The 27,260-nt window shown below is 36.9% G+C and overlaps 1 protein-coding gene across 1 annotated transcript; it reads right to left on the bottom strand.

The window, feature by feature from the left end:
* Positions 1–1,085: 1,085 nt before the first annotated feature.
* LOC311613279 (uncharacterized protein) lies at positions 1,086–25,999 on the bottom strand. Its single transcript, XM_084866979.1, has 8 exons — positions 25,928–25,999; positions 23,937–24,065; positions 19,257–19,513; positions 12,379–12,514; positions 8,785–8,973; positions 4,974–5,201; positions 3,458–3,676; positions 1,086–1,392 (listed from the first exon to the last, which is right to left on the bottom strand). Exons 2-8 carry the CDS (start codon positions 24,027–24,029, stop codon positions 1,231–1,233), a joined length of 1,284 nt encoding a protein of 427 aa, XP_084723105.1. The 5' UTR covers positions 24,030–24,065; positions 25,928–25,999; the 3' UTR covers positions 1,086–1,230.
* Positions 26,000–27,260: the final 1,261 nt, after the last annotated feature.

Below are 27,260 nucleotides of genomic sequence, written 5' to 3'. Positions count from 1 at the left end.
ACTTGGGGCTAATACTTGGAGTATTTTCCTGACAAATGTCAGGTATCTCTGTTTGCCTTTAAAATTTAAAATACTCCCTGGCATGCTGATCCCTGCAGTGCACCAGAGTGCCTTGGCATTCAATTTGAGCGCCATGGCTATGAGGGTTTAAAAATGAGTGATTCTCACCCAGCCTTTGTGGCTCAGTGATTGAGTGCTAACCCATGGACCAGGAGGTCACTGGTTAGATTCCTGGTGAGGACAACATGCCCAGATTGTATGCTCCATCCCCAGTAGGGAGTGTGCAGGAGGCATCCAATCAATAATTCTCTCATATCATTGTTTCTATATCCCTCTTCCTTCCTTTCCCTGAAATCAATAAAAAATACTTTTGAAAAAGAGTGATTCTCATTTTTTCTTAGAATGAGTATTCAAGATAATCATTTCTTCCAAAGTGCTACTACAGTAAGGTCCAATGTAACTGACTCCTTCCACTCTAAAGACTCCCTAAAACTAAGCCCACAGGAGATTCTTTTAAATGACCACAGCAAGCACTGAGTCTCCAGAGGCCTATCTAGATTCTGACATTCCTACAGAGGACAACTTAGATAAATCTAAAATTCCCTTGGAAGAGGAGCAATTAACTATTTTAAATAAAATAAATTAGAAATGATACTATTTAGAAAGTAGCCCATTAATTTAGAAATTGGCCTACTATTAGGCAAACACTACTAGACAATATTAAATGCTAAGAAAATAAAAAACCTAATACAGTCGATTGAACACTTACAAGAATTCTTGGTGTCTTTCCTACCCTGCAGTATTTCATACAGATTTTCACACTTAATTACCAAAGAGATAAAATAGATTCAAATTACAAAATACAACTCTACCTGGATTCATAAGTGGACATAACCAACCAATTTTTCATTCTAGAAACAGGCTGTTAACTATAGATATAAATATTCTAAACAAAAGTTCTGATTGATATCCTGCTTAAAATACAGTTAATAATAAAGATAACTGGATATTACCATAGTACAAGTAACAATCCAGACTAGACCATAAATAAATGTATAGAACACTTATGATTATGACAAAAGTTGAATGCCAAACATCAAAGGAGAGAACAGACTGAAGTAAACAATTTCCGAAGCCTTTAATTCATCATGTAGCCATACTCAAGATGTTGAAGGGAATGTCTGTATCTGCTGGGTTCTTGTTGGCAGCAATGAGAAGGCAGAGCTTTTTTTATGCCTTTTTCTGTCCAGTCTCACCATCAGAAGCAATCTTTGATTTGTTAGATGCTTCATGAGTTTGGATAATAAGTCTTAGGTGAGTAATGATTTCCTTGTCTGCTGTTTTCATGTTAAATCCCAACATCTTCATGATAGTTTCTCGAAAGTTGACTTCCTTCAAAAGAACCACCACAAAATTTGAGACATGTCATTAGTTTTGGTCACCTGCTTACTGTATATGATGAAATTGGTATGAGAAATTTAGTCTTATTTAACATTTCTTTGTGAAATATAACATTCTATATTCAAATATTTTTAACCTAGAAAAATGGTCTCCTCTGTTACAAGTAACCTTTATATAAAATTTTCTTTTAAGATTTTTTTCTTATTTTTACACTTTATAGACTAAACTTAATTTTATTGCTGCTTATGTTTCATCCGTAAGGTAACTTCTTTTTGAACTTCTGTTTTGCTATAGGGTAAGAGCAGCAAATACATATCTCTAAATACATCTCTCTCCACCCATCCTTCTAAAACTATAATGATCAACAAGGAAAGCAGATAACATCCATAAGTCATGCCTAAAAGAACTAGAGAATACCACAGACTTCAGTTTGCGGGTAAGAGAGGGAATAAATACCCTAAACCAGCAGAGGTAGCTCCAGAGTCCACGCTGGAGGAGGCATCTAGTTTCCACTGGTGACCCAGAAACAGGAGAATGCATAAATGAGGAAATACTAATATTAAGAACAAGTCTGAGCTGAAACTGGTTTGGCTCAGTGGATAGAGCGTCAGTCTGCAGACTGAAAGTTTCCCAGGTTCAATTCCAGTCAAGGGCATGTACCTTGGTTGCAGGCACATCCCCAGTGGAGGGTGTACAAGAGGCAGCTGGTCGATGTTTCTCTCTCATCGACATTTCTAACTCTCCATTCCTCTCAATCTCTGTGTAAAAATCAATAAAATTAAAAAAAAAAAGTCTGAGACCTGGTGGATCAGAACACTGGTAAGTGGGGAAGGGCAAGAAAGGGAGCTGGAAGAAAAGAAAAAAGGCAATATCACTCAGACTGTTCAGGTGATGAAAATACTCTCCCCAAAATGCCTGATATGAATTAAATATTGGATAAGGATTTGCAGACATGGGATAAAAACACCTTCCTAAATGTATTATTTCAGAATAGAAAAAATATACTATGTGTAAGATACTCTGTGGATAAAGAAGTGTTAATGGAATTCAAACAAGAATAAGACAAAATCTTCTCAGAAATGATGGCTAAACTACAGAATGCCCAAAGGAGAAGAGATTGACTGAAAATATAACAAGGGACTCTTAAAAAGAATAAAAACAATCAAGAATGTGAATAGGCACAAGTTTAAAAAGAGAAAAAGAAAATAGTATCATGCCTTGATTTTTTAAGACTCTTAAAATTAAAGTTGCATATTTCTTAAGCAACTAATATATGAAGGTATGACATATAATCCCACAATAACCTAAAATTATCAGGTTTTTAAGAATTCTTAAAATACCTGTTTTATAAATACAGTGGAAATCTCCTGAACTTCATATATATATATAAAATTGATTTTTTACAGAGAGGAAGGGAGAGGGATAAAGAGTTAGAAACATCAATAAAAGAGAAACATCGACAGCTGCCTCTTGCACACTCCCTACTGGGGATGTGCCCGAAACCAAGGTACATGCCCTTGACAGGAATCGAACGAGACCCTTCAGTTCGACACTCTATCCACTGAGCCAAATCAGTTAGGGCTCCCCTGAATTTCTATTCCATCATCTCTGCCCTCCCTGTCTTTGGTTAGTCCAAGGATGTGTGCACAAACTTAAGCTAAGATAATCATCTATCCCACCATCACCACTGTAAATTCACCAAGGATAAGCATTTGATCTGAGCCTGGCTTATAAAGACCCTTTCTTGAGATTGTCCCAGAAACTCTTCAACTATAAAACGCTGTGGTTTTCAGTCAGATAGACAAGCTGACACACAGAGCTGCCAAGAAGAGATGCTGAGGAAGGCCTTAAAGGTCTCCAGGTGCTCATCCTAGGGCCCAGGTGCATCTCTGCCCCCTTCCCCGCCCCCAGCTCTGGTTGTTTAACTCCTTTTGATTCCATAAGCCAATAAATTCCCTTTTGTCTAAGTTAGGCAGAGTCTAAGTTGAGGTGAGTGTTTATCACTTCAACTTAAAAAAATCTTAATATAGTAATGATAATTTAAAAAAACAAAAACCTCTTGTGGTCGTCCTGATACTTCTTCAAGCGTGCTCTTTGCTGTGCAGAGCTCAGGAGTGACAGCATGTAACATGTGATGGGTCCCATCTTTGTCCCATCTTGCCTCTTGCTTGGTCGGGTCTAATGTAGTTTTCAAGTTATCTGTTTTCATAGCTGCCTTCCCTTTTATTGCTTCAACTTTTATTGAAGATTGCCTGAGCTTCTGAATTGTTTTGTCCTGTGAGGGTATAAAGTTAAGGTTGGGGGAAAGGAAGATGACTGTGATTAGATCTCTTTTAAATAATAGGTAGGCATGATGAATGATAACTCATGTTTATATTCTTTCTTAAAAAGAGAGAGAGGTAGATACATGGAAAAGGAAGAAAATCCCACAACTTGCGAATTAAGAAGACATTTCTCCACCATCATACTCATCAATAACCAACAGTCACTGAACGCTTTTGTAAACTAGGCACTTGGGTTTAAAGAGGGTGAACAAGTGTTCAAGGTCCTCAAAAGTCTTATAGTGCAGCCTGTGCTAATTAAATACAGAAATAGAGACAATAAGTGGCTCTGTAGTAAGAGAAATAATGCTGATAAAAAAGTTGATCAGTAAGTATTTAGTGCATCTGTGGTTTAAGATAAAAAATGATATTTGGCCGAAACTGGTTTGGCTCAGTGGATAGAGTGTCGGCCTGCAGACTGAAAGGTCCCAGGTTCAATTCAGGTCAAGGGCATGTACCTTGGTTGCAGGCACATCCCCAGTAGAGGGTGTGCAAGAGGCAGCTGATTGATGATTCTCTCTCATCGATGTTTCTAACTCTCTGTCCCTCTCTCTTCCTCTCTGTAAAAAAATCAATAAAATATATATATTTTTAAAATGATATTTGAGCCGAAACCGGTTTGGCTCAGTGGATAGAGGGTCGGCCTGCAAACTGAAAGGTCCAGGGTTTGATTCCGGTCAAGGGCATGTACCTTGGTTGTGGGCACATCCCCAGTAGGGGGCGTGCAAGAGGCAGCTGATCAATGACTCTCTCTCATGGATGTTTCAAACTCTCTATCTCTCTCCCTTCCTCTCTGTAAAAAATCAATAAAAAAAAATTTATATATATATATATATATATATATATATATATATATATATATATATGATATTTGAAATACTACAACTGAAGCTTGAAATAGAGAAGGTCTGAAGAGGAGCCCTAAATGACGAAAACATTTATTACCTCAATAAAAAAGACAAAAGTAATTAAGACTAAAACAAAAAAGCAAGGGATCTAGAAGTTACTTTTGAGGAGTAGGGAGAGGAATGCTTAAGGGCTTTCATGGGATTGATATTAGTCTTTTTTTTTAAGATTAGTAGTAGATTTGTAGGCATCAACTTTTATTATTATGTTTTAATGTTATATATTTTGTATGCATGTAAAATAATTTTAACATTAATTTCTAAAAGTTTGATGAGAAATATGCAGCTAAAATAGTAACAATCAAAGCTTAAATACATTTTTGAAAGCCTTACTTCGTTTACTTACTTTAAGGACAGTTACTCTTGTCAGTTGGGCTTTCATATTTTTATTTAACAATTTCAACTCACTGAGCTTTTTCTGAAGTTGCTGAATTTCTTCCTCTAATCTTTGAGTTGTTGCAATCTGCAAATTCTGCTTAATACTCAGTAATGTTTTTTGTTTGTTGTCTTTCTCTGGCTGTTTAAACCTCTTGCTGTTCTCATCTATTCGGGAGTTTTTAGTCCTGGAGTTTTCCTTTGAAGAAATCAATAGTATTGAAATAAAGAAGTTGTGCTTTATGATGCTGTTCTACACTAGCAAACCAGATCTACTCTACACTGATAACCTGCAGACTAAAATATTTATGTAAGTAAATATTTTTTCACCATAAATATGCATTATTAAAATAATCCAGAAAGTAAAATATGACAATAAAAAGTGATGGCTCAGTGCTATCAAGGGTACAATTAGTAGACAATTTTATTAACATCAGGTGGTAGCAGAGCACCTCAACTTTTCTAGGAATGTATTATAGGAAAAACCCAATATTTATATAACAATTCATGCACCAAGATATTATTTACAATATTATTCATAACATGAAAAACAAAAGTGATGAATAGCAAGAACCTACAACCTAGATTACTCTACCAGCAAAGCTATCATTCAGAATTAAAGAGCAGCCGAAACAGGTTTGGCTCAGTGGATAGAGTGTTGGCCTGCGGACTGAAAGGTCCCCAGGTTCAATTCCTGTCAAGGGCATGTACCTTGGTTGCGGGCACATCCCCATTGGGGGGTGTGCAGGAGGCAGCTGATCAAGGTTTCTTTCTCAACAATGTTTCTAACTCTCCCTCTCCCTTCCTCTCTGTTAAAAAAAATCAATAAAAAAAATATATATATATATATATTTTAAAGAAAAAAAAGAATTGAAGAGCAGATAAAGAGCTTCACAGATAAGAAAAAGCTAAAGGAGTTTATCACCGCCAAACCAGTATTATATGAAATGCTGAAAGGTATTCTTTAAGAACAAGAAGAAGCCGAAACCGGTTTGGCTCAGTGGAAGAGCATTGGTCTGGAGACTGAGAGGTCCCCGGTTTGATTCCGGTCAAGGGCATGTACCTTGGTTGCGGGCACATCCCCTGTAGGGGGTGTGCAAGAGGCAGCTGATCGATGTTTCTCTCTCAGTGATGTTTCTAACTCTCTATCTCTCTCCCTTCCTCTCTGTACAAAATCAATAAAATATATTTTTTTAAAAAAAAGAGAGAACAGGAAGAAGAAGAAAAAGGTAAAGATAAAAATTATGAACAACAAATACATATCTATCAACAAGTGAATCTAAAAATCAAGTGAATAAAAAATCTGATAAACAGAATAAACTGCTAAATATAATAGAATCAGGGACATAGAAAAGGAAAGGGGTGTGGGGAGTACGGGAAGAGACTGGACAAAAATCATACACCTATGGATGAGGACAGTGGGGGGGGTGGTAAGGGCAGAGAATGGGGTGGGAACCAGGTGAATGGGGAGCTATGGGGGTGAGGGGAGAAGAGGAACAATTGTAATAATCTGAACAATATTTATTTTAAAAAATAAAATAAACATCAAAAACATAAACATATTGAAGATTTTTTAATCTATATTAGTAATAAGTATTTCAACTAGAAATGGGATAATATGCTGTTCACAATGAGCAGAAAAATCTATAAAAGAACAAATTTCACAAAGACATATGAGGGACTTACAGGAATTATATGAAGAACATTATAAAATCCTATTGGAATAGAGAAAATAAGATCTACTAAAGGGAAAGAGGTCATGTACCAAATTATCAAAAATTATCAGCCAAAACTGGTTTGGTTCAGTGCCAGCCTGTGGACTGAAGGGTCCTGGGTTCAATTCTGGTCAAGGGCACTTACCTTGGTTGCAGGCACATCCCCAGTAGGGGGTGTGCAAGAGGCAGCTGACCGATGATTATTGATGTTTCTAGCTCCTACCCCAGTGCTGGTACCTCAGGCTGCTCCCCTCGCCCCAGGCAGGGGACCACTAGTATCATAATAAAAAGCTTTTGCACAGCAAAAGAAACTATCAACAAAATAACAAGAAAACCCATTGCATGGGAGAACATATATGCCAATATTATCTCCGATACGGGTTTAATCTCCAAAGTTTATAGGGAACACATACAACTTAACAAAACAAAGATAAAAAATCCAATTAAAAATAGGTAAAGGGCCTAAATAGACAGTTTTTGAAAGAGGACGTACAGAAGGCCAAGAGACATATGAAAACATGTTCAAAGTCACTAATATCTGACAGATGCAAATCAAAATGATAATGAGGTACCATCTCACACCTATCAGAATGGTTATTATCAAGAAAGGACAAGTGCTGGTGAGATGTGAAGAAAAAGGAACCCTCATGCACTGCTGGTGGGAATGCAGACTGGTGCAACCACTGTAGAAAACAGTATGGAATTTTCTTAAAAAATAAAAATGGAACTCCCATTTGACCCAGTAATCCCACTTCTAGGAATATATCCCAAGAAACCAGAAACATCAACCAGAAAAGATATATGCACCCCTATGTTCATAGCAGCACAATTTACCATAGCTAAGATTTGGAAACAGCCTAAGTGCCCATCAGCAGATGAATGGATTAAAAACCGTGGTACAGCCACCTAATGGAATACTAGGCTGCTATAAAATATAAGGAACTCTTACAATTTGCAACAGCATTGATGGACCTGGAGAGCATTATGCTAAGTGAAATAAGCCAGCTGGAGAAAGATAAATACAACATGATCTCACTAATTTATGGGATATAGTGAACAACATACACTGATGAACAAAAAATAGATCCAGAGACAGAGAAGCATCGAACTGACTGTCAAAACTCAGAGGGAAAGCAGGGACAGGCAGGTAAAAGATCAACCAAAGGACTTGTATGCATGTATATAAGCATTACCAATGGACACAGACATTAAGTGGTTCGGGCATGTACTGGGGGATGGGAGTGGCTGGGGAGAGGACAATGGGGGGAAATATTATTGTAATAGCTATGTACAGGCCAGGGTGGGGAAGGGGGTGTACTTAAATATCAGGAGGACTGCTCTGTGAAGTATATGATTGTCTAACCACTATGCTGTACACCTGAAACTAATACAGAATAATACTGAATGTAAACTATAATTGAAAAAAAAGATGGAAAATTGTATATAATTTTCATCACAATAAAAAAAATTTAGAATCCAACCTTCAGATACTAGTCACAGAAGGAGAGAATATAAAAAAGAGTTTAAAAAATAAATAAATAAAAAGAAAAGAAATAGAGGGTGTAAAATGTTGAAATAAATGATTAAATTGACAGATGAAAGACTTAGATTAAAAAGTTCAGCCCTGCTGGTGTGGCTAAGTGGTTGAGTGTCGACCAGGAAGTTCCAGTTAGATTCCCAATCAGGGCACATGCAGGAGGCAGCCGGTCAATGATTCGCTCTCATCATTGATGTTTCTATTTCTCTCCCCCTCTTCCTTCCTCTCTGAAATCAATAAAAATATATTTTAAAAAAATAAATACATTAATAAAAGCTCTCACAATAAATATCAAATATGTATAAAATGAGAAAGAGAATATATGAAGTGAGGAGAGGTTTTTTGATAAAACCAGAAGGGTTTGTAGCAGCTTATTAAATTAAAATATTAAAAAAGTATATGTATTCAATAGTATGAACAGCTTTAAATATTAGATAATATAATATGATCATTTTCATATTATATTATCATAACAAAATATGATCATTTTCACTGTCAACAAAATGCCTTATACATCACAAAATTCTTACTTTATTCCTGCCCAAGTCTAATCTCGCTTGAAAACAGTCATTAACAGCAATTTTTCCCTCCAGACGTTTCAAAGGTCTTTTTTGTTCTCTACACTTTTTTTCAGTTTGGGATAATTCTTCCTGGTGATGTTGCAGCTGCTCCAGTCGCTTGGTGAGCATCTGAATTTCTTGCTTACAGCCTTCTGCTCCCTGTAAAGAAAAAAATAAATAAGTTAAGCTTCCTGATGGTCCATGATTTCTATTTCATTTCAATACTGTGCAAGTTCTACTGTACTGATATTGTAGCAACATTAAGTTACTACTAGTAAATAGATGCTGGTTTCAAAAATAGGAAGGTTTAACATTTTAGTTCAAGCATGTCAAACTCAAAGGCTAACACAGCCAAATAGACAAGGTTTAAGTTTATGTGGGTCACAAAAAAAACAAAAGCTTCAATTTTCACAGAAATGTAGGCTTATTTCGACAGAAAACTGCAGAATACAAAGGGCTGAGATAAATGAGTCATCGTTAACATAAAATAATATTGTAGAATATTTTAATAAAAAATAATATTTTTTCTTGAACATTAACTTACCAGACACTGAGTAACTGCATAAATTAATAAGGGTAATGCAAATAAACCTATTTTTCTTATTCTCTGAAAGCGAAATATTTTCTGTTGCACACACCAAACAAGTCAGTCCAAGACTAATGACATGGCAGTGGACTGCTAAAATATTCACTGCTGGTATTAGTGGAGAGGAATGGTGTGCCTGCGCATAAGGCGTATAAGGGAAATGAATGCAACACAATTATAGTAAAAAGTTATTAGCGAACGTTGTAGTTTGTTATTAATAATTACGTGCAACAGGATATTGTAAAAATTAAGTTACACAATTTTTATTAAAACATTTCTTACATACTGTTATATTGGCTGGGCTGCAATAATATTCATTGTGGACTGCATGCGGCCCATGGGCCAGGAGTTTGACATGCTTGTTTTAGTTAGTACTCAATAATAAACTTGTATGATGAATTTAAGAGGACAGTGTAAAGACATTTAGAACTCTATAATAAACAGGCTACTGTGTAGCAAGTTTTACTAACACATTGAATTAAAGCAATACCCATCTTCCTTTGAATTGTAGGGTGAAGAGGCGTGAAATTTTGCAAAGTGATTTGGACACAACAGGGAAATTTCATTTAAACCTGTAAGTTCAATCTCTTGATAGACTTGACCAATAAATTCAAATAACTGATTTAACTATTTATTTTACTGCACTGTCTGAACTTTGTGCTCATGATGGAAACATTATCTACATCATACCACTATTTTTAAGCTAGCATTTATTGAGCTAACACTATATTAACCGATTTAATCCTTGCAACCACTCTGAGATTGGAACTATGCCCCCCTCCCCAATCCCTTTTCACCAGCCCCCACTCCCACCAAATTTTACAAATGAAACTAAGGCAAAGAGTGGATAAGTAACTTGCCTAATAACACAGGGTTGGCAACGGTGGAGCTGGGATTCATAGAGAAGCTCACTATACTACCACATTATTGATGTTTCTATCTCCCTCTCCCTTCCACTATGAAATCAACAACAAAAAAATATATATTTTTAAAAGACAAAAAAATTAATATTACTTTAAAATACTTTGAAAGCAGTTCTAATTTTTTTAAATAAAGTTTTATTGATTTCAGAGGGGAAAGGAGAGTGAGAGCGAGATACAAACATCACTGGAGAGAATCATTGATTGGCTGCCTCCTGCACACCCCTTACTGGGGATTGAGCCTGCAACCTGAGCGTATGCCCTAACCAGGAATTGAACCATGACCTCCTGGTTCACAGGTCAACGATCAACCACTGATCCATGCCAGCCAGGCATTTCTGAAATTTTTTAATGGAATGCCTCACTTTAATAGGATTATGGGCCTTGTTTTATATTCAGATTATATAATAAAACTGTTGTAGTCTAAGAATTTCAAAATAAGCTTTTACCAGTTCTTTGACAAGTGTCTGTCTCCTATCATTCTCCAACATTCTTCTATAAGATCTTCTACCAATCCTGTTGCCATCTATGAATGACCAGATTCATTTCTTCCTTCTAAAATGAATTCATGCCATAACTTCTGACTCCAATGTTCAATGTAGATAATCCAACCAATTTAGCTTTAAAGTTCATTGCTTCTGTTTCAATAACTTTCACCTATACCTCTCTTCAATCCTTAAACCCAGATCTAAAAACCCAGACTTATCAGCAGCAAAAAGTAAAACATAATAGAATTTTAAAATTTCAATATTTTAATATCTAGTAGACACTTTCTCCCAGCTCTCTATAAACTCTGTACCCTCTAAGCTTTTCTTCAAAATCCCGGAAATCTTCAGCTTCTCCTTGCACTTTCTCTCCATACTTCAGAAAGCCTTCCAGTCAGTCACGCTGTATTGATTTCTTTTATCCTCCATAAGAAAAGTACCACAAAGCGCTCAACGTTGCCATTTATCTCCCAGAGTAACACAAAGCAATAAAAAATCCTATTTCCTCAAAGATCAATCAGGATTTTTCTGGGGCCTGGCTAGTCTGGCTCAATGGTTGAGCATCGATCTATGAACTGGGAGGTCATGGTTCTATTCCCAGTCAGTACACATGCTGGGGTTGGGGCTCAATACCCCATAGGGGGTGTGCAGGAGGCAGCCAATCAATGATTCTCTCTCATCATTGACATTTCTCTCTCTCCCTTCCTTCCTCTCTGAAATCAATAGAAATATATATATATATATATATATATATATATATATATATATATATATATATTATTGATTTTGTACAGAGAGGAATGGAGAGAGATAGAGAGTTAGAAACATCGATGAGAGAGAGTCATTGATCAGCTGCCTCTTGCACACCCCCTACTGGGGATATGCCCGCAACCAAGGTACATGCCCTTGACCAGAATCGAACCCGGGACCTTTCAGTCCCCAAGCCGACGCTCTATCCATTGAGCCAAACCGGTTTCGGCGGCTAGAAATATATTTTTTAAAAAAAGATTTTCTAGGGCTTCTTCTGGTCAGATGGCGGTATAGGTAAATGTGATACTCACTGCCTCCTGCAACCACATCAAAATTTACAACTAAAATATAGAACAATGATCATTCAGAACCACCTGTATTACATGAAATGTTAAAGTGTCTTCTTAGAAAAGAAAGATTAAAAATATGAATAAAATGGCAATAAATACATATGTATCAACAATTGAATCTAAAAAACAAAAATAAATGAACTAGCAGAACAGAAACAGACTCATAGATACAAGGGACATTTCAATGATTGCCTGATGGGAGAGGGTATGGAGGGATGGGTAAAGAGGTGAACGGATTTAGAAGTACAAATCAGTATAGTGTAGTCATGGGGGTGTAAAGTACAGCATAGGGAATATAGTCAATAATATTCTAATAACTATGTATGGAGTCAGATGGGTATGAGATTTTTCAGAATGATCACTTATTAAGTTTTATAATGTTTAATCCCTGGGTATACACCTGAAATTAATATAATATTGTAATCAAATGTAACTGAAAAAAAGTTAAAAGATCAATCAAAATTTATTCTTACCTTTATCATGAAACTACTCAAGGTATCTTCTTTTCCTTTCACATTCATGTAAGGAGTGAATCCATTAGCACCTGCTAACTTTTTCTCCAAAAGGTCTGCTTTTTGCTCTGCCCTTTCTCTTTCCATCAGATGTACTCTGTGTAAGATAACAATGTCATGAAACCAGGTCAATATTCAAACTTCAATTAAAAATAATGAAATAAGCCCTGGCTGGTGTGGCTTGGTGCTTAGAGTGTCAGCCTGGGCACCAAGGACAAGTACCTGGGTTATAGGTTTGATCTCCAGCCCCAGTTGGGGCATGTGTGGGAGACAACCAATCAATATCTCTCTCTCACATCAATGTTTCTCTCTCTACCCCTCTCCCTTTCACTCTCTCTCCATGTGCCTTTGATTGGAATCAAACCGAGACCTTTCATTTTGCAGGCCAACACTCTATCCACTGAACCAAGCCAGCTAGGGCTAAGCCTGTTTGGGAAAAAATATCCTCACTCCTTGGATATGGGTTAAAATGATACTAACAACGAAAACAAATATTCCCCATTTAAAATATAGTAAATATGTGTATTAAGTAAAAATTAACTATTTCTAATGAGAGGTGAGAAATGGAGAGAAATACAATCCAGTGTTAAATCCTGTAGTAGTTACCCTAGGGGAGGTCAATTTTGAAACCATCCTTTTCAAGGAGAAATTTGAGTATAAATATTTGCTTGCCACTACTGGTAATAGTGTGATGATCCAGAGGTTCCACATGAATATAAATACTCCTATTTTAATAACACCTGAATGGCTCTTTTACTGGGATTTGATGAGGGGAAAGGAACTAGAAATAATGATACAGCAATAGAGAACAGCATATCTAAAAACTTTATTATCAAATATGCAAACAGCTAATTATTTGTTTCTTACTTGATTACTAATTGCATTGTATTGGTAATATTTTCAATCCTAGAGCTAGGTTAAAGTTTCAATTCATCTTCCATGATTTTTATGTCCTTTTCTAAGAATTGCATCCTACAGAATTAATGAATTTGAGTTAGGTCAACAGAAATTATCTGAATAATCTAAATAAAAAGTTTAATTCAAAAATTATGTTAGAGATAGGTAGGACACACTCAATAGGTCTAATATACCTATAGGTCTAACATATTATAGCCCTACAATGAGAGTATAGACAGAATGGGATAGAAACAATATTTGAAAAAATATTCCAAGAATTTTCCAAACCTGATGAAAGACATCAATTTATAGATTCAATAAGTTCTACAAATCCTAAGCTTTGCTAAGACATATAGTCAAATTGTTATCAATTAAAAGCAGAGAAAAAGCACATATTACCTCAAAAGTACAACAATAAGATTGATGACTGAGTTTTCAACAGAAGCTATAGAAGTCAGAAGATAACCAAATGACATCTTAGAGGGCTGAAAGTAAAAATAATGAAATCCCAGAATTCTATACACAATAAAAAGAAAAAAGAAAAAAAAACACTCTTTAAAAAAAATAAAGACGAAATAAACATAATTTCAGAAGAAAAAATGGAAAAATTGTCAGAAGAACTGCATTATAAAAAACCTACAGGAAATTTCTCAGGATGAACAAAAATGATCCCTAGTGTACACAGAACTGTAGAAAAGAATATTTCTAACCAGTTTGGCTCAGTGGATAGAGTGTTGGCCTGCGAACTGAAGTGTCCCAGGTTCGATTCCAGTCAAGGACAATTATTAGGTCTAGTAATAATTAATGTCGTTTTCTAATACTTTTTAAAATCGAATTTATTTAAACAATACAACAAAATTTAATCAACAATATAGTTGCCGTTGTTTTCTACTACTTGTGCCCAATGCTCAGGAAGCATTTTAATCCCTCTGTTGTAAAATTCTTGTGATTTTGATGCAAAAAATTCGGTCAATGCATTTTTGAGGCATTCTTCATTATTAAATTTTTTTCCAAGAAGAAAGTTTTGCAAAGAACGAAACAAATGGTAATCGGAAGGGGCAATATCAGGAGAATATGCAGGTTGAGGGAGAACTTCCCATTCCAACTGGCGCAGTTTTTCAGCAGTGATTCTTGCAGCATGCGGTCATGCGTTATCGTGGTGAAGAATTACGCCCTCCCGATTAATCAGCGCGGGTTCTTTTTCTCTTAAAGCTTGGGCTAACCTTTCCAATTGGGCACTATACACTGCACTTGTAATGGTTTGGTTAGATGGTAAAAGTTCATAATGAAGAATTCCTTTAAAATTCCACCAAACACACAACATCACTTTTTTCGCATGCAAGTCAGGTTTTGGCGTGGGCTGCGGAGCCTCATTTTTGTCCAACCATTGAGGCCGCCTTTTCAAATTAACATACAGCACCCATTCTTCATCTCCGGTAACAATTTGCTCTAAAAACGGCAAACGGTTTTGACGAGAGAGGAGCGAACTGCAAACTGTGACTCTTTGATTATGGTTGTTGTCGGTCAACTCATGAGGAACCCATTTTCCAAACTTTTGGACTTTGCCAAGTGCACGCAATTGATTGGAAATTGTTTTTTGTGAACAATTTAAAGTTGTCGCAAGCTCTTGTTGGGTAATTTGAGGATTTTGCACCAAAAGAGCTTGAAGAGCTTCTTGATCAAAATTGGACACACGGCCTCGACCACTCTTGTCATCTAACGAAAAATTTCCCTCGCGAAATTTCTCAAACCAACGCTGGCATTTTCTGGCGCTAACTGCATCTTGACCAAGAGCACTACAGATGTTTTTTGCAGCCTCACTTGCTTTTCTTCCTAATTGGAACTCGTAAAGCATGCAGTGCCGAATATGCTCTTCATCCGCCATCTTCTTAGCCCTAGTTTTGCAACAAAAACCAAACTAAACACAAACTTTTTCAAGCAAAACTTGTTAGTTGCACTTCACACGTTCTGTAGATACCACGTGTTTGAAGGTTATGTCAATACAAGTCAACGCCAAGCAAGATTTTAAACGAATGTTTAAAACGACATTAATTATTACTAGACCCGATACCTTTGTTGTGGGCACATCTCCAGTAGGGGGCATGCAGGAAGCAGCTGATCAATGTTTCTCTCTCATCAGTGTTTCTAACTCTCTATCCCTCTCCTTTCTTCTTTGTAAAAAATCAATAAAATATATTTAAAAAATAATATCAGGACCCTTTATTTCACAGGCCGACACTCTACCCACTGAGCCAAACCAGCCAGGGCTAAGCCTGTATCGTTTTATTGATCAGTGTCGTCACCCTAATAAATCCAATTTTTTTTTTAAAAAAAACAACTCTTCAAATGGAAATGTTAAGAAGTAAAAAAAGCCGAAACCGGTTTGGCTCAGTGGATAGAGTGTTGGACTGCGGACTGAAAGGTCCCGGGTTCGATTCTGGTCAGGGGCATGTACACTGGTTGCAGGCACATTCCCAGTGGGGTGTGCAAGAGGAAGCTGATCGATGATTCTCTCTCGTCGATGTTTCTAACTCTTTATCCCTCTCTCTTCCTCTCTGTAAAAAATCAATAAAATATATATATTAAATTAAAAATAAAAATAGGCAAAGGAAAAAAAAATAGGCAAAGGATCTGAATAGATATTTCTACAAAGAAGATATACAGATGACCAGTAAGCACATGAAAAGATGTTCAAAGGCTTCAGTCATTATATACAGTACATGTAAGTTAAAATTACAATAAGATTCAACTTCATATCTACCAGAATGGCTATACTGTGGAAAAATTGGAATCTTCATATATTGCAGATAGTAATTTAAAATTGTGTGGCTGCCTTGGAAAAGAGCCTGGGAGTTCCTTTAAAAGTAAGTTTAAAAAGTTAAACATAGCCAAAACCTGTTTGGCTCAGTGGATAGAGCGTTGGCCTGTGGACTGAAAGGTCCCAGGTTCGATTCCGGTCAAGGGCATGTACTGTGGTTGCAGGCACATCCCCGATGGGGGGTGTGCAGGAGGCAGCTGATCGATGCTTCTCTTTCATCGATGTTTCTAACTCTCTATCCCTCTCTCTTCCTCTCTGTAAAAAAATCAATAAAATATATTTAAAAAAAAAAAGTTAAACACAGAGTTACTTTATGATCCAGCAACTGTTCTTCTAAAGCAGTGTTTCCCAAAGTGTGGTACACGTACCCCGAGGGGTACGGGAAGAGTTTGGTGGGGGTACGCGTTGCATCAGAGTTTGATGGGGATATGCACTGCACCGTGCTTAGCTGAGCCTAATTCTACATTCTCTTGAGTATGAGGGGTACTCAGCGTTACGAAAATTATAGAAGGGGTACACATAAGTCAAAAGTTTGGGTAACACTGTTCTAAGGCATATACCTAAGTGAAATGAAACATATCTATACTAATAAAAGCTTTGGTGGCCCTTGTGCCCTCACACAACCTCCTGACATCCTCACAAGATGGCCACCCCCATGTCGTCACATGATGGTTATCCCATGCCGGCATAAGAAAGCTGCCACCAGATGGCTGCCACAAGTAGGGTGCCAACAAGTTGGGTGCCATAATATGGCCTGCAAGGGAAGGCAGTTGGGGTGACCAGGATGGCAGGGGAGGGCAGTTGGGGCAACCAGGCTGGCAGGAGAGGGTAGCTGGGGGCCATCAGGCTGGCAGGGAGGGTAGTTGGGAGTAAGATAAGGCTGGAAGGGGAAGACAGCTGGGGGCAACCAGTCCTACAGGGGAGGTCAGCTGGGGGTAACCGGGCTGGCAGGAGAGGCCTGTTGGGGGTGACCGAGCCGGCGGGGGAGCAGTTAGGCATCAATCAGGCCAGCAGAGGAGCGGTTAGGGAACAATCAGGCTAGCAGGCAGAAGTGGTTAGGGGCAATCAGGCAGGTAGGCAGGCAAGCATATAGGAGCCAGCAGTCCAGATTGTGAAAGGAATGTCCCAGATTGGAGAGGGTGCAGGCTGGGTTAAGGGACATCCCCCTCATGCATAAATTTCTACTATTTGCAAGCTTATGACAAACAACTTGTGAAAACAAACTAGAAAATTCCTGGCCCTCAGAGCCCAGTGCCTCTGCCAAGTCTTCTGGGGCAAACGTGAATGCCCTGTAGTGCATCGTGGAGATGATCAACAGTGCTGCATGCAGAAAACATGCAAGCATGCCCTACCAGTCAGTTGCCTACTGGGAAGCAACATCTTTGGGGAGGCCAGATCCTGTGCTTTACTTTGAAGCTTGTAGCAAAGAAGTTTGCTGAGGACCACCTTCAGGCCAAGAGTGATGAATGACTACCTCCAAGTCTCAAGAAAAGATTTTTCTTCTAACCAAATAAGTTTTAGATATTTTATACCTTTCCTGTGGCCTGGTCCTATATCCAAAATTCTATAGAAATTGTAGAGTTTCTACTCAACTAAGGAAACTGAGTAAAGGAGTAGACTTTTAAATAATAATGGCCAGGTTTGTTTGAAATGGTTTGAACTTAAGAAAAATAAAAATCTTACCACCAAATATACCAAAATGCAGCTCCATCATAAACAAATTACTATTGTTTCTATACCTGAAATATTGTATGTGTTTTATTTATTGGATATTTACATTTTGAAAGGAAAACATTTATTAAAAAATTTATATTTGTAATTTGTTGTTCCTAAGATTTTTTTTTTTTACATGATAACACAATTTGTTCTTTTTTCACAAATTTACAATCCTTCTATATAATAAAAGCCTAATATGCTAAGTGCCCAGTCGTCTGATTGGCCTTTCAACCAATCAAAGCATAATATGCTGATGATATGCTATGATGTGTACTGATTACCAGGGGGCAGATGCTCCAACTGGTAGGTTAGCTTGCTGCTGGGGTTTGGCCAAATAGGACTGAACGAGATGGGCCAGACATGCTCTGGAGCCCTCTCATAGTCCCTCCCCAACTGGCCAACCTCCTGCGCCCCAGTAGTGGGGTCTCTAGGCCTGGCCTGTGCCCTTTCACAATCTGGGCTGAGGGGCCCTCCCCCCACCCCCCCCCAGTACAGGAATTTTGTGCACCAGGACTCAAGTATATAATAAAAGGCCAATATGCAAATCAACTGAACTGGGCTCACAGTTGGCAAGCAGGGGTGGTGGCGGGAGTATCTCCCGCCTCCAAAGCAGTGCTAAGGCCGTCCAACTGACAATTTAGGCCCCTTAACCATACATCCCTTGAGGGCTCCCAGATTGCATGTTGGGCTGAGGGACACTCCCCTGCCCCCTGAGTGCACAAATTTCATTCACCGGGCCCCTAGTTTCTAAATAAAGATAAGCCAATGTAAAATTGGGGGAAGAATAGGTTTTATAAATCAAATGATATCTTTCTTTTTCTAAATGAGAAGATTGTTTAATTTTTAACATTAGAGCTGTTTCTTGGCAAACTTGTTTGAAAAGATTAATGTGTTATAAAGCAGATTTTATCTTTGTCTTATTATTTTCCTCTACTCTATAGTTCTGGTTGTACTTTAAAAATACTTTGTTTTAGCCCTAACCAGTTTGACTCAGTGGATAGAGCATCTGCCTGGGGACTGAAGGGTCCTGGGTTCAATTCCAGTCAAGGGCACATGCCTGGGTTGTGGGCTTGGTCCCTGGTAGGGAGTGAGTGGGGCATGCAGGAGGCAGTAAATGAATAATTCTCTCTCATCATTTATGTTTCTCTCTCTCTCTCCCTCTTCCTTCCTCTCTGAAATCAATAAAAATATTTTTAAATGCGTTATTTTAGGTCTTTTTTTATAATTAATGATTTATTAAAATGTAACTGAAAAGTGATTTTTGCAGACCTTACTTTTTTTTTTTTTAATTTCACATTTTTATTTTAAATTTTCACATTTTATTTTAGGTCTTTAAAAAGATCTTTATGACTTACAGACATTGCAAATTAAAAACAAAGTAATGTTGCAGGGGGAGATAATTCCCTACCTTAGACGGTTTTCTAGCTCAATAATTCTTTTATTTAGATCCAAGTTGCCTCTTTTAAGAGTCTGATTATTGATGCTTTTCAAAGATTTATCTCTAGTTAGAGAAGCAATAAGATCCTCCAACTCCTTGATATCACTTTTCAGGGAGATTATCTGGAACGACTGTTTCGAGTTATCTTCTTTGTAACTTTCTAGCTCATTCTTCATATCTTGCAACGAACTTTCTTTTACGAGAAGTTTGTTTTGAAGATTTCTTAGCTAATGAGAAGGGGAAAGCATTATTTAAAATCATTTATAATTTTGGTTTTAGAAAATTCATGATTTTCAATCAATATAGGTATTTAAATTATATGCTATCTATAACAATAAAAGTGTAATATGCTAATTAGACTGGACAGCTGAACAACCTTCTGAACAACCTTCTGGATGTCCTTCTGGATGACCTTCCAGACGAAGCTAGGGCTGCGAGGGCTGAGCCCCTTGCACAAATTTTATGCATCAGGCCTCTAGTAATATAACAAAATACAAGCTTTCAAATCTAACAATCTATTCCAATATTAAATACATTTTTAAAATTATATCAAATTGACACATATGATTTGAATAAGTGAATTTATTCTCATCAAAATTAAAGGGGAAGCAAAACAAGAGAGCCACCACAGGCTGCTATTGGAAGAAAAAATAAAAACGATTTGAAGAATGAGGTAAGTGATTTTATTATCTTTGGGTAACATTTTAAAAATCTCTGCTCTTCTATCTGGTAAGTGAAGGAAGTTTACTAGATGAAAAAAAAATTGAGGTATTTTTAGAACTCTTCACATGCCAGATCTCAACAAATGTTGAGTTGTAACTCTATTTCTATTGAATATATCCCAACTTCTGGTAATCATAATAATTGTTAAAATCCTGTAGCGTTACCTTTATTATTTTAACCAGTTAAGTGAGGGGTTCTCTGCACTTCAGTGGTTACCATTCTCCTAAGATACTGTAAAAATAATGAATATCCCCTGGAACTGTGCAATGTAGTGATCCCATTTCCTTGTACTATGATATAAGAACTGTATTTTAAGATCTAATTTTCAGTTATGCTATTGTTAGGATACTGTTAAGATATGTTTTGTGAAAAATAAGGCAATATGAGTCTCAGACTCACACAATACTGATTTCTAGGTCTAGTTTAATTTTGTTCTAATGACCAAGCTGTCAATTAATTTTCCAGAGCACTTGCCGGTTCCTTCCTCTTTCTTCCTTCCTTCCTTTCTTTCTTTCTTTCTTTCTTTCTTTCTTTCTTTCTTTCTTTCTTTCTTTCACTTCCTCCATAGGAACAGTGATTTGCAAAATCTAAGATTTTTAAACACGGCTGCGTTATTTTTTATGTCAAAAAAACCCACAAATTTTGAATTGTTTGATTGGATTTGGACATAATGAATTGAAATATGTTCAGGACTTAGCTAAATGTATGTATCACCAAAATTGAGATATAGCCTGTTGATAGAATTATCAACAAAGTACTCATATCTATAGAAAAGAATTCTAATTTCTCAGAAAACAATCCAATTAGAAAATGGGTAAAGACTTGAAAAAAAATGTTTATCAGAAAGAATATATAGATGGCAAATCTATATATATAAAAGGCTAAGCAACCAGCTGACTGGCCTGTAGGTATGACATGCGCTGACCACCAGGGGGCAGATGCTCAACACAGGAGCTGCCCAGGGACAGCAACTCTCGCACTCTGGGACCTCTTGGGGGGATGTTGGAGAGCTGGTTTCAGCCTAATTCCTGCAGGCCCTGCAGGCCAGACCAATGTACCCAACCTGCCAGAGAGATCTCACTCACTCCACAGATGCCCTTTGAGCCACGGCTCCACTCCAGATGCAGCCAGCCAAGGAGGGACCATGGCAGGTTGGCTCCAGGGTGTGTCCGACTCATCTCACCCAGTCCTACCCTGCCAGCCACTTTCTAATTAATTTCCTTTCCTTATGCATGAATCCGTGCACTAGGCCACTAGTAAACCCATAAAAACATATACAACATCATCAGTCATTAAGGATACCCAAATTACAGCTACAATGAGATATCCCTACATGTGTATTGGAATATCTAAGCTACAAAATAGTGACAATACCAAATTCTGGAAAGGATTAGAAGAAACTGGATCACTCATACATTTCTGATAAGAATGTAAAATGGTATCATACTATGGAAAATATTTTGGTAGTCTCTTATAAAACCCAGCTATTGCACTTTAGGGATTTATTCCAGAGAAATAAAAGTTATTTTCACACAAAAACCTATATATGAAGATCCTTAGAAACTTTATCTATAATAGTAAAAACAAAAAACAAAAAACTGGAAGTAACCCAGTAGTTGTCAACAAATAAATTGTAAAACAAACTGGTGCATAAATGCCATGGACTCAGCAATACAAAGGACCAAATTATTGATACATGCAACAACTTGAATAAATCTCCAGGAAATTATGCTGAGGGGAAAAAGCCAATCCCAAAGGATTACATATATGATTCTATTTATATAACATTTTAACAACAGTTTTATTGAGATATAATTTATAAATTCACCCATTTAAACTATATAGTTACAAGGTTTTTATTATGTTCATAATTGTGCAGCATATTGAACTGTTTTTTCATTTTAAAAAAATTGAGATATGATTCACATACCATAAAAATTGACCCTTTAAAGTAGGGGTGTCAAACTCAATCAGAGAAGGGGCCAAAATCTAAAATCCAGCCTAAATCGCGGGCCGAATGGTTTACTGAACAGTCATAAACTGACAATGTCATAAACTGACAGCGGAGTGCAGTGATGACAGCGCGGTGCGGGCCACATTGCAAGGCCTGGCGGGCTGGATTTGGCCCGCGGGCCTTGTGTTTGACACATGTGCTTTAAAGCATAAAAGTCGATAGTTTTTACTGTATTCACAACCATTGTCAAGATCTAATTCCAGAACATTTTCATTACCCTCTAAAGCAGTGTTTCCCAAACTTCTCTCATGATGAGAATCACCTGGTGGAGTTGTTAAAATACAGATTCCTGAATCCCAACTAAGAAGTGCTAAACTAGAATTTTGGGGAACATATGGGTAAAATTGTATGCTTAACTTAGTGCTCTGTCTAGATTTTTTTTTTTTTTTTTTTTTTGTATGAAGAACTCTATCTTAGAACACTGCTCTAAAGAAACCCTAGACCCATTACTCCCTATTATTCTTTTCCCTCTCAGCCTCTGGCAACCACTCATCTACTCTCTCTCTCTCTCTCTCTCTCTCTCTCTCTCTGAGAATTTTCTAATTTTAGACATTTCTTTTTTTTTTTTAATATATATTTTATTGATTTTGTACAGAGAGGAAGGGAGAGAGAGTCAGAAACATCGATGAGAGAGAGTCATCGATCAGCTGCCTCTTGTACACCCCCTTCTGGGGATATGCCCGCAACCAAGGTACATGCCCTTGACCAGAATCGAACCCGGGACCTTTCAGTCCCCAAGCCGACGCTCTATCCATTGAGCCAAACCGGCCTCGACCTAATTTTAGACATTTCATGTGAATGAAATTATACAATATGTGGCTTCTTGTAATTGATTTTTACGGAGTATAATATAATATTATGTTCATCCATGTTACAGCATGAATCAATACTTCGTTACTTTTTATGCTTGATTAAATGCTATTGTATGAATATACATTTGTTTAGCCACTCATTAGTTGGTGGACATTTCAATTATGTCTAGTATGAATAATGCTACTATGAACATTTATTTACAAGTTCTTATGTGAATATGTATTTCAATTCTCTTAAGTATCTACCTATGAGTGAGATTGCTGGCTCACATGGTAACACTATATTTAGCTTTTAGAGGGTAAAACATCTGAATGATAACATTTTAGGAATGGAGGAGAGATTAGTGGTTGCCAGGGTTTGAGGGTGAGGGAAGGATAGAAAATGGCAATAGGAAGGATATTAGTGATGTTGTGCAGGAGACAGCTGATCAATGTTCTGCTCTCACATAGGTGTTTCTCTCTCTCCCCCTCTCCCTTCCCCTTTCTCTAAAAACCAATAAGAATATTAAAAAACAAAAAATAAATAAAAATGCTTAATATACATAACTTATTAGACCAATCTTAAGTGTGGCAATTTATAAGCAAATTTCTAATATCCTAGCACTTGGCAGTCAACTTAAAAACACTTAATTATGTACCATTTTCAAAGGGATTTCTCTGGCAAGAGACAAATTAATATCTAAATTAATGCTCCTCCGTGATGAGAGAATATTGAGAAAAAAGCAAAACTGAATTGAGATAATACTTTGAGCCCTTTATCAGAATGTGTTTTGCCACCTACTTTTTTTTTAAAGGAATTATTTTTATTTAATTATTATTTTTTTTAACATATTTTATTGATTTTGTACAGAGAGGGAGGGAGAGAGATAGAGAGTTAGAAACATCAATGAGAGAGAGTCATTGATCAGCTGCCTCTTGCACACCCCCTATTGGGGATATGCCCGCAACCAAGGTACATGGCCTTGACCGGAATCGAACCTGGGACCCTTCAGTCCCCAAGTCGACGCTCTATCCATTGAGCCAAACCGGTCTCGGCTTGCCACCTACTTTTACAGAGGATGTACTTTCCCACAGTGTTTTATTTTCAGATCATCCATATACCTCAGCTAAAAGATTCTTGTTTTTCACCAACAAACCAGCAAGGTCAGGATGGTCTGGGTCAGCAGTCGTTTTGTTGTATATGATTTGGTTCATGGTGGAAACTTCTTTAAGAGGTGGATCAAAACAAGCCTACACAGAGAAATAGCAAAATTAACTAAACATGTACTCTGTAGGTCAACTCACAATTTTCTAGCCTATACAAATTCAAATAAGTAGCTCTAAATAGAATACAACTTTAAAACATTCGTTTTAAGGTGTCACCCTAACAATGACAATATGTCTCAGAAAAAAAAAAAGTAACATGACCTATACTTTTATTTTGATTATTATCTCATTCACTATGTAAAAATCTTATCTCTCCTACTACATTAAAGGTACCTAAGAGAAGGATATATTTCTGATGTATCACTATCATCCCATACTAGGTGCCAAAACTACAGACTGAATAAAGAACCCAATAGGACAGAAACTCTAAATAGAAAGTTAATTTATATAGATGATAGAACTTTTCTCCCAAACTAATTTTATAAAAATATTTTTTAAATGTATAAGGAGACTAAAGCAAAATAAACATAGAAATATGGCATAATTACTCTATGACTTTAGGTTGTACATGACTATTTTTATGCACTCATAGGATTTATCAATACTTCAAATTAGAATAGTCAGCTATGCTTCATATAGCAGAAAGTAAAAGCCATAAATTTTGACCATATCAGGCACAGAGAAAATTCCAACTCCAAGATTGGTTTTTAGAAGAAACATGAATTGCCCAATATGAGTGGTTCCCTGCAGAATCTACCAGTAGAATGTTTGCATGTCAAAGAAGCTGTTGCTAGGGGAATGCATCACAGAGGTCCAAGGAGGGGAAAGGGGGATCTCTAAAAGTGGTACTACTAGTAAGACCTGTGGGTCTTTATTTTCCTAGTTACTGAAGTGAAAACACAAAGTAGTTTCATCAAACATTAGTGAACTTCAGAACTCTTAAGAAAGTGACCCCACTGAAAGTAACCATTCTGGCAAATGTGAAACTCACATTTTGGGACTTTCTTTTGATAAATTCTTGGAATAAGTCAAATTTTATATTCCAATACCTACACCTCATCAAGGAAGAAGTACTTTGAGGAGAAAAATGATGATTCCATCTACTATTCCTAAAGTAAAGATGATTTGTCTGAAATGCTGATATCTTATTCCAGGGATGTACTTTTATGCCAGAGGAAGTATATCTCTATTATATATTCTTGATATTAGAATCACTAGGATTATATTTCAAATATCACCTAAGAGTTGTTAACTTTGCCCATACACCAGATTAAAAACAAAACAAAACAAAAAAAAACTCTGCCAAAAACAGTTTGGCTCGGTGGATAGAGAGTCAGTCTGCGGACTGAAAGGTCCCAGGTTCAATTCCGGTCAAGGGCATGTACCTTGGTTGTGGGCATATCCCCAGTAGGGGCTGTGCAAGAGGCAAGCTGATCGATGACTCTCTCTCATCAATGTTTCTAACTCTCTATCCCTCTCTCTTCCTCTCTGTAAAAAATCAATAAAATATATTAAAAAAAAAAAAATCCCTCAATATATACTGATACCATGACCCTATCACATGTTCTGACTTGATTGGACTACAATGGAGCCTAAGAGTATAAATATTTTTTAAAGCTACACATGTAATTCTAATGTGACTTTAGGGTTGAAAATGACGGTTCCATTACATTCATTTATATATGATAAAAATGAAGCAAGGAGAAATTGATTTTCACGGGAATGAAAGTATGTAATGTTTATTAATTAAACCAGGAAGATAAGAAATATTTTTTCCTCTCAAACTAGCTTTTAAAATTGCACCCATGGGGAGGTGGGCAATGTAAAAATATGTACACAGATAATAATTTAATTTAAAAAAAAATTGCACCCAAAAGCAGCAGAAATGTAAGCATAAACAAAACAGGAAATTTCTTTTTTTTAAATATATTTTATTGATTTTTTACAAAGGAAGAGGGATACGTTGGTTTCAGCAACCTGTTTCAGCAAAACAGGAAATTTATTATATAGCTTACATTCTGGTGAAAAAAAGGAGAAAACAGCAAACAAGCATATAAATAAATACAATCATTTTAGATAGTAATAATTGCTGTGAATAAAATAGACTAATGTGACAATAATGAGGAGGCAACTTCTGATGATGTAATCAGATAGCCTGTTTGGAATCTATACTAATAAAAGGGTAATATACTAATTAGACCGTACATCTTCCAGATAAAGCCACGGTGGTGGGGGCAGAGGCAGAGGTGGATAGGGGCGATCAGGTTGGCAGGGGAGCGCAATAAGGAGTGATCAGGCCAACAGAGAAGGGCAGTTAGGGGTGATCAGGCTGACAGGCAGAGGTGGTTAGGATGATCAGGCAGGCAGGGGAGCAGTTGGGGCGATCAGGCAGGCAGAGGTGGTTAGGGGCATTCAGGCAGGCAGGCAGGCAAGCAGTTAAGAGCCAGCAGTCCCAGATTACTAGAGGGATGTCCCACTGCCAATTTAGGCCCACTCCCACAGTTGGTCATCGCCCGAGGGGTCCAAGATAGGAGAGGATGCAGGCCAGGCTGAGGAACCCTCCCCCCTCCCTGCATGAAATTTGTGCACCAGGCCTCTAGTATATTAATAAAAATTAAATCATACACTTCATTGGGTAACCTGCCTTTATCATTTAGCAATGTTTGAAAGCTATCTTACAGTATATCTATAGATATATATATATATATCTCTATTGTTCCTTTAACAACTGCAACCATCCTGATGGAGATTTGTTTTTTTTACTATTGATATCAAGACTGTGAGAAACACTTTTATGCACTTATCTTTGTATATATGTGTAAATATTTCTCTAGAATTAATTCCTAGAAGTGAAATTACAAGGTCAATTACAATTCAAGGGTTTGCTAGATATTATCAAATTACCTTCAAAAAGCTTGTAAAAATAGAGTTTCTGCACAAAGAATACTTTTTTGTTTGTTAATTCTCACCTGAGGACATTTTTTCCATTGCTTTTTAGAGGGAGTGAAAGAAAGGGAGGGAGGGGTAGAAAGAGAAAGAGACAGAGAGAGACAGACATTGCACAAATATACTAAAAATCACACTTAAAATCAGGGTGAATTTTATATTATGTAAATTGTACCTCAATAACACTATTTATAAAACAAAACAAACAAAAAGAGTCTCTAATTCCATATACAGGGCAAGTGTAAAATATCTTCAGAATATAGGAATAAGGAAAAAACTATCTTCCAACAAAAGCCCAGAAATTTCAAAAAAGAAACAAGTTCCATAGATGAG

Source organism: Pipistrellus hanaki (assembly GCF_964339955.1).
Source record: "Pipistrellus hanaki genome assembly, chromosome: 1".
NCBI lineage: Eukaryota > Metazoa > Chordata > Mammalia > Chiroptera > Vespertilionidae > Pipistrellus > Pipistrellus hanaki.
This window is presented reverse-complemented; position numbering and strand designations above follow the sequence as displayed.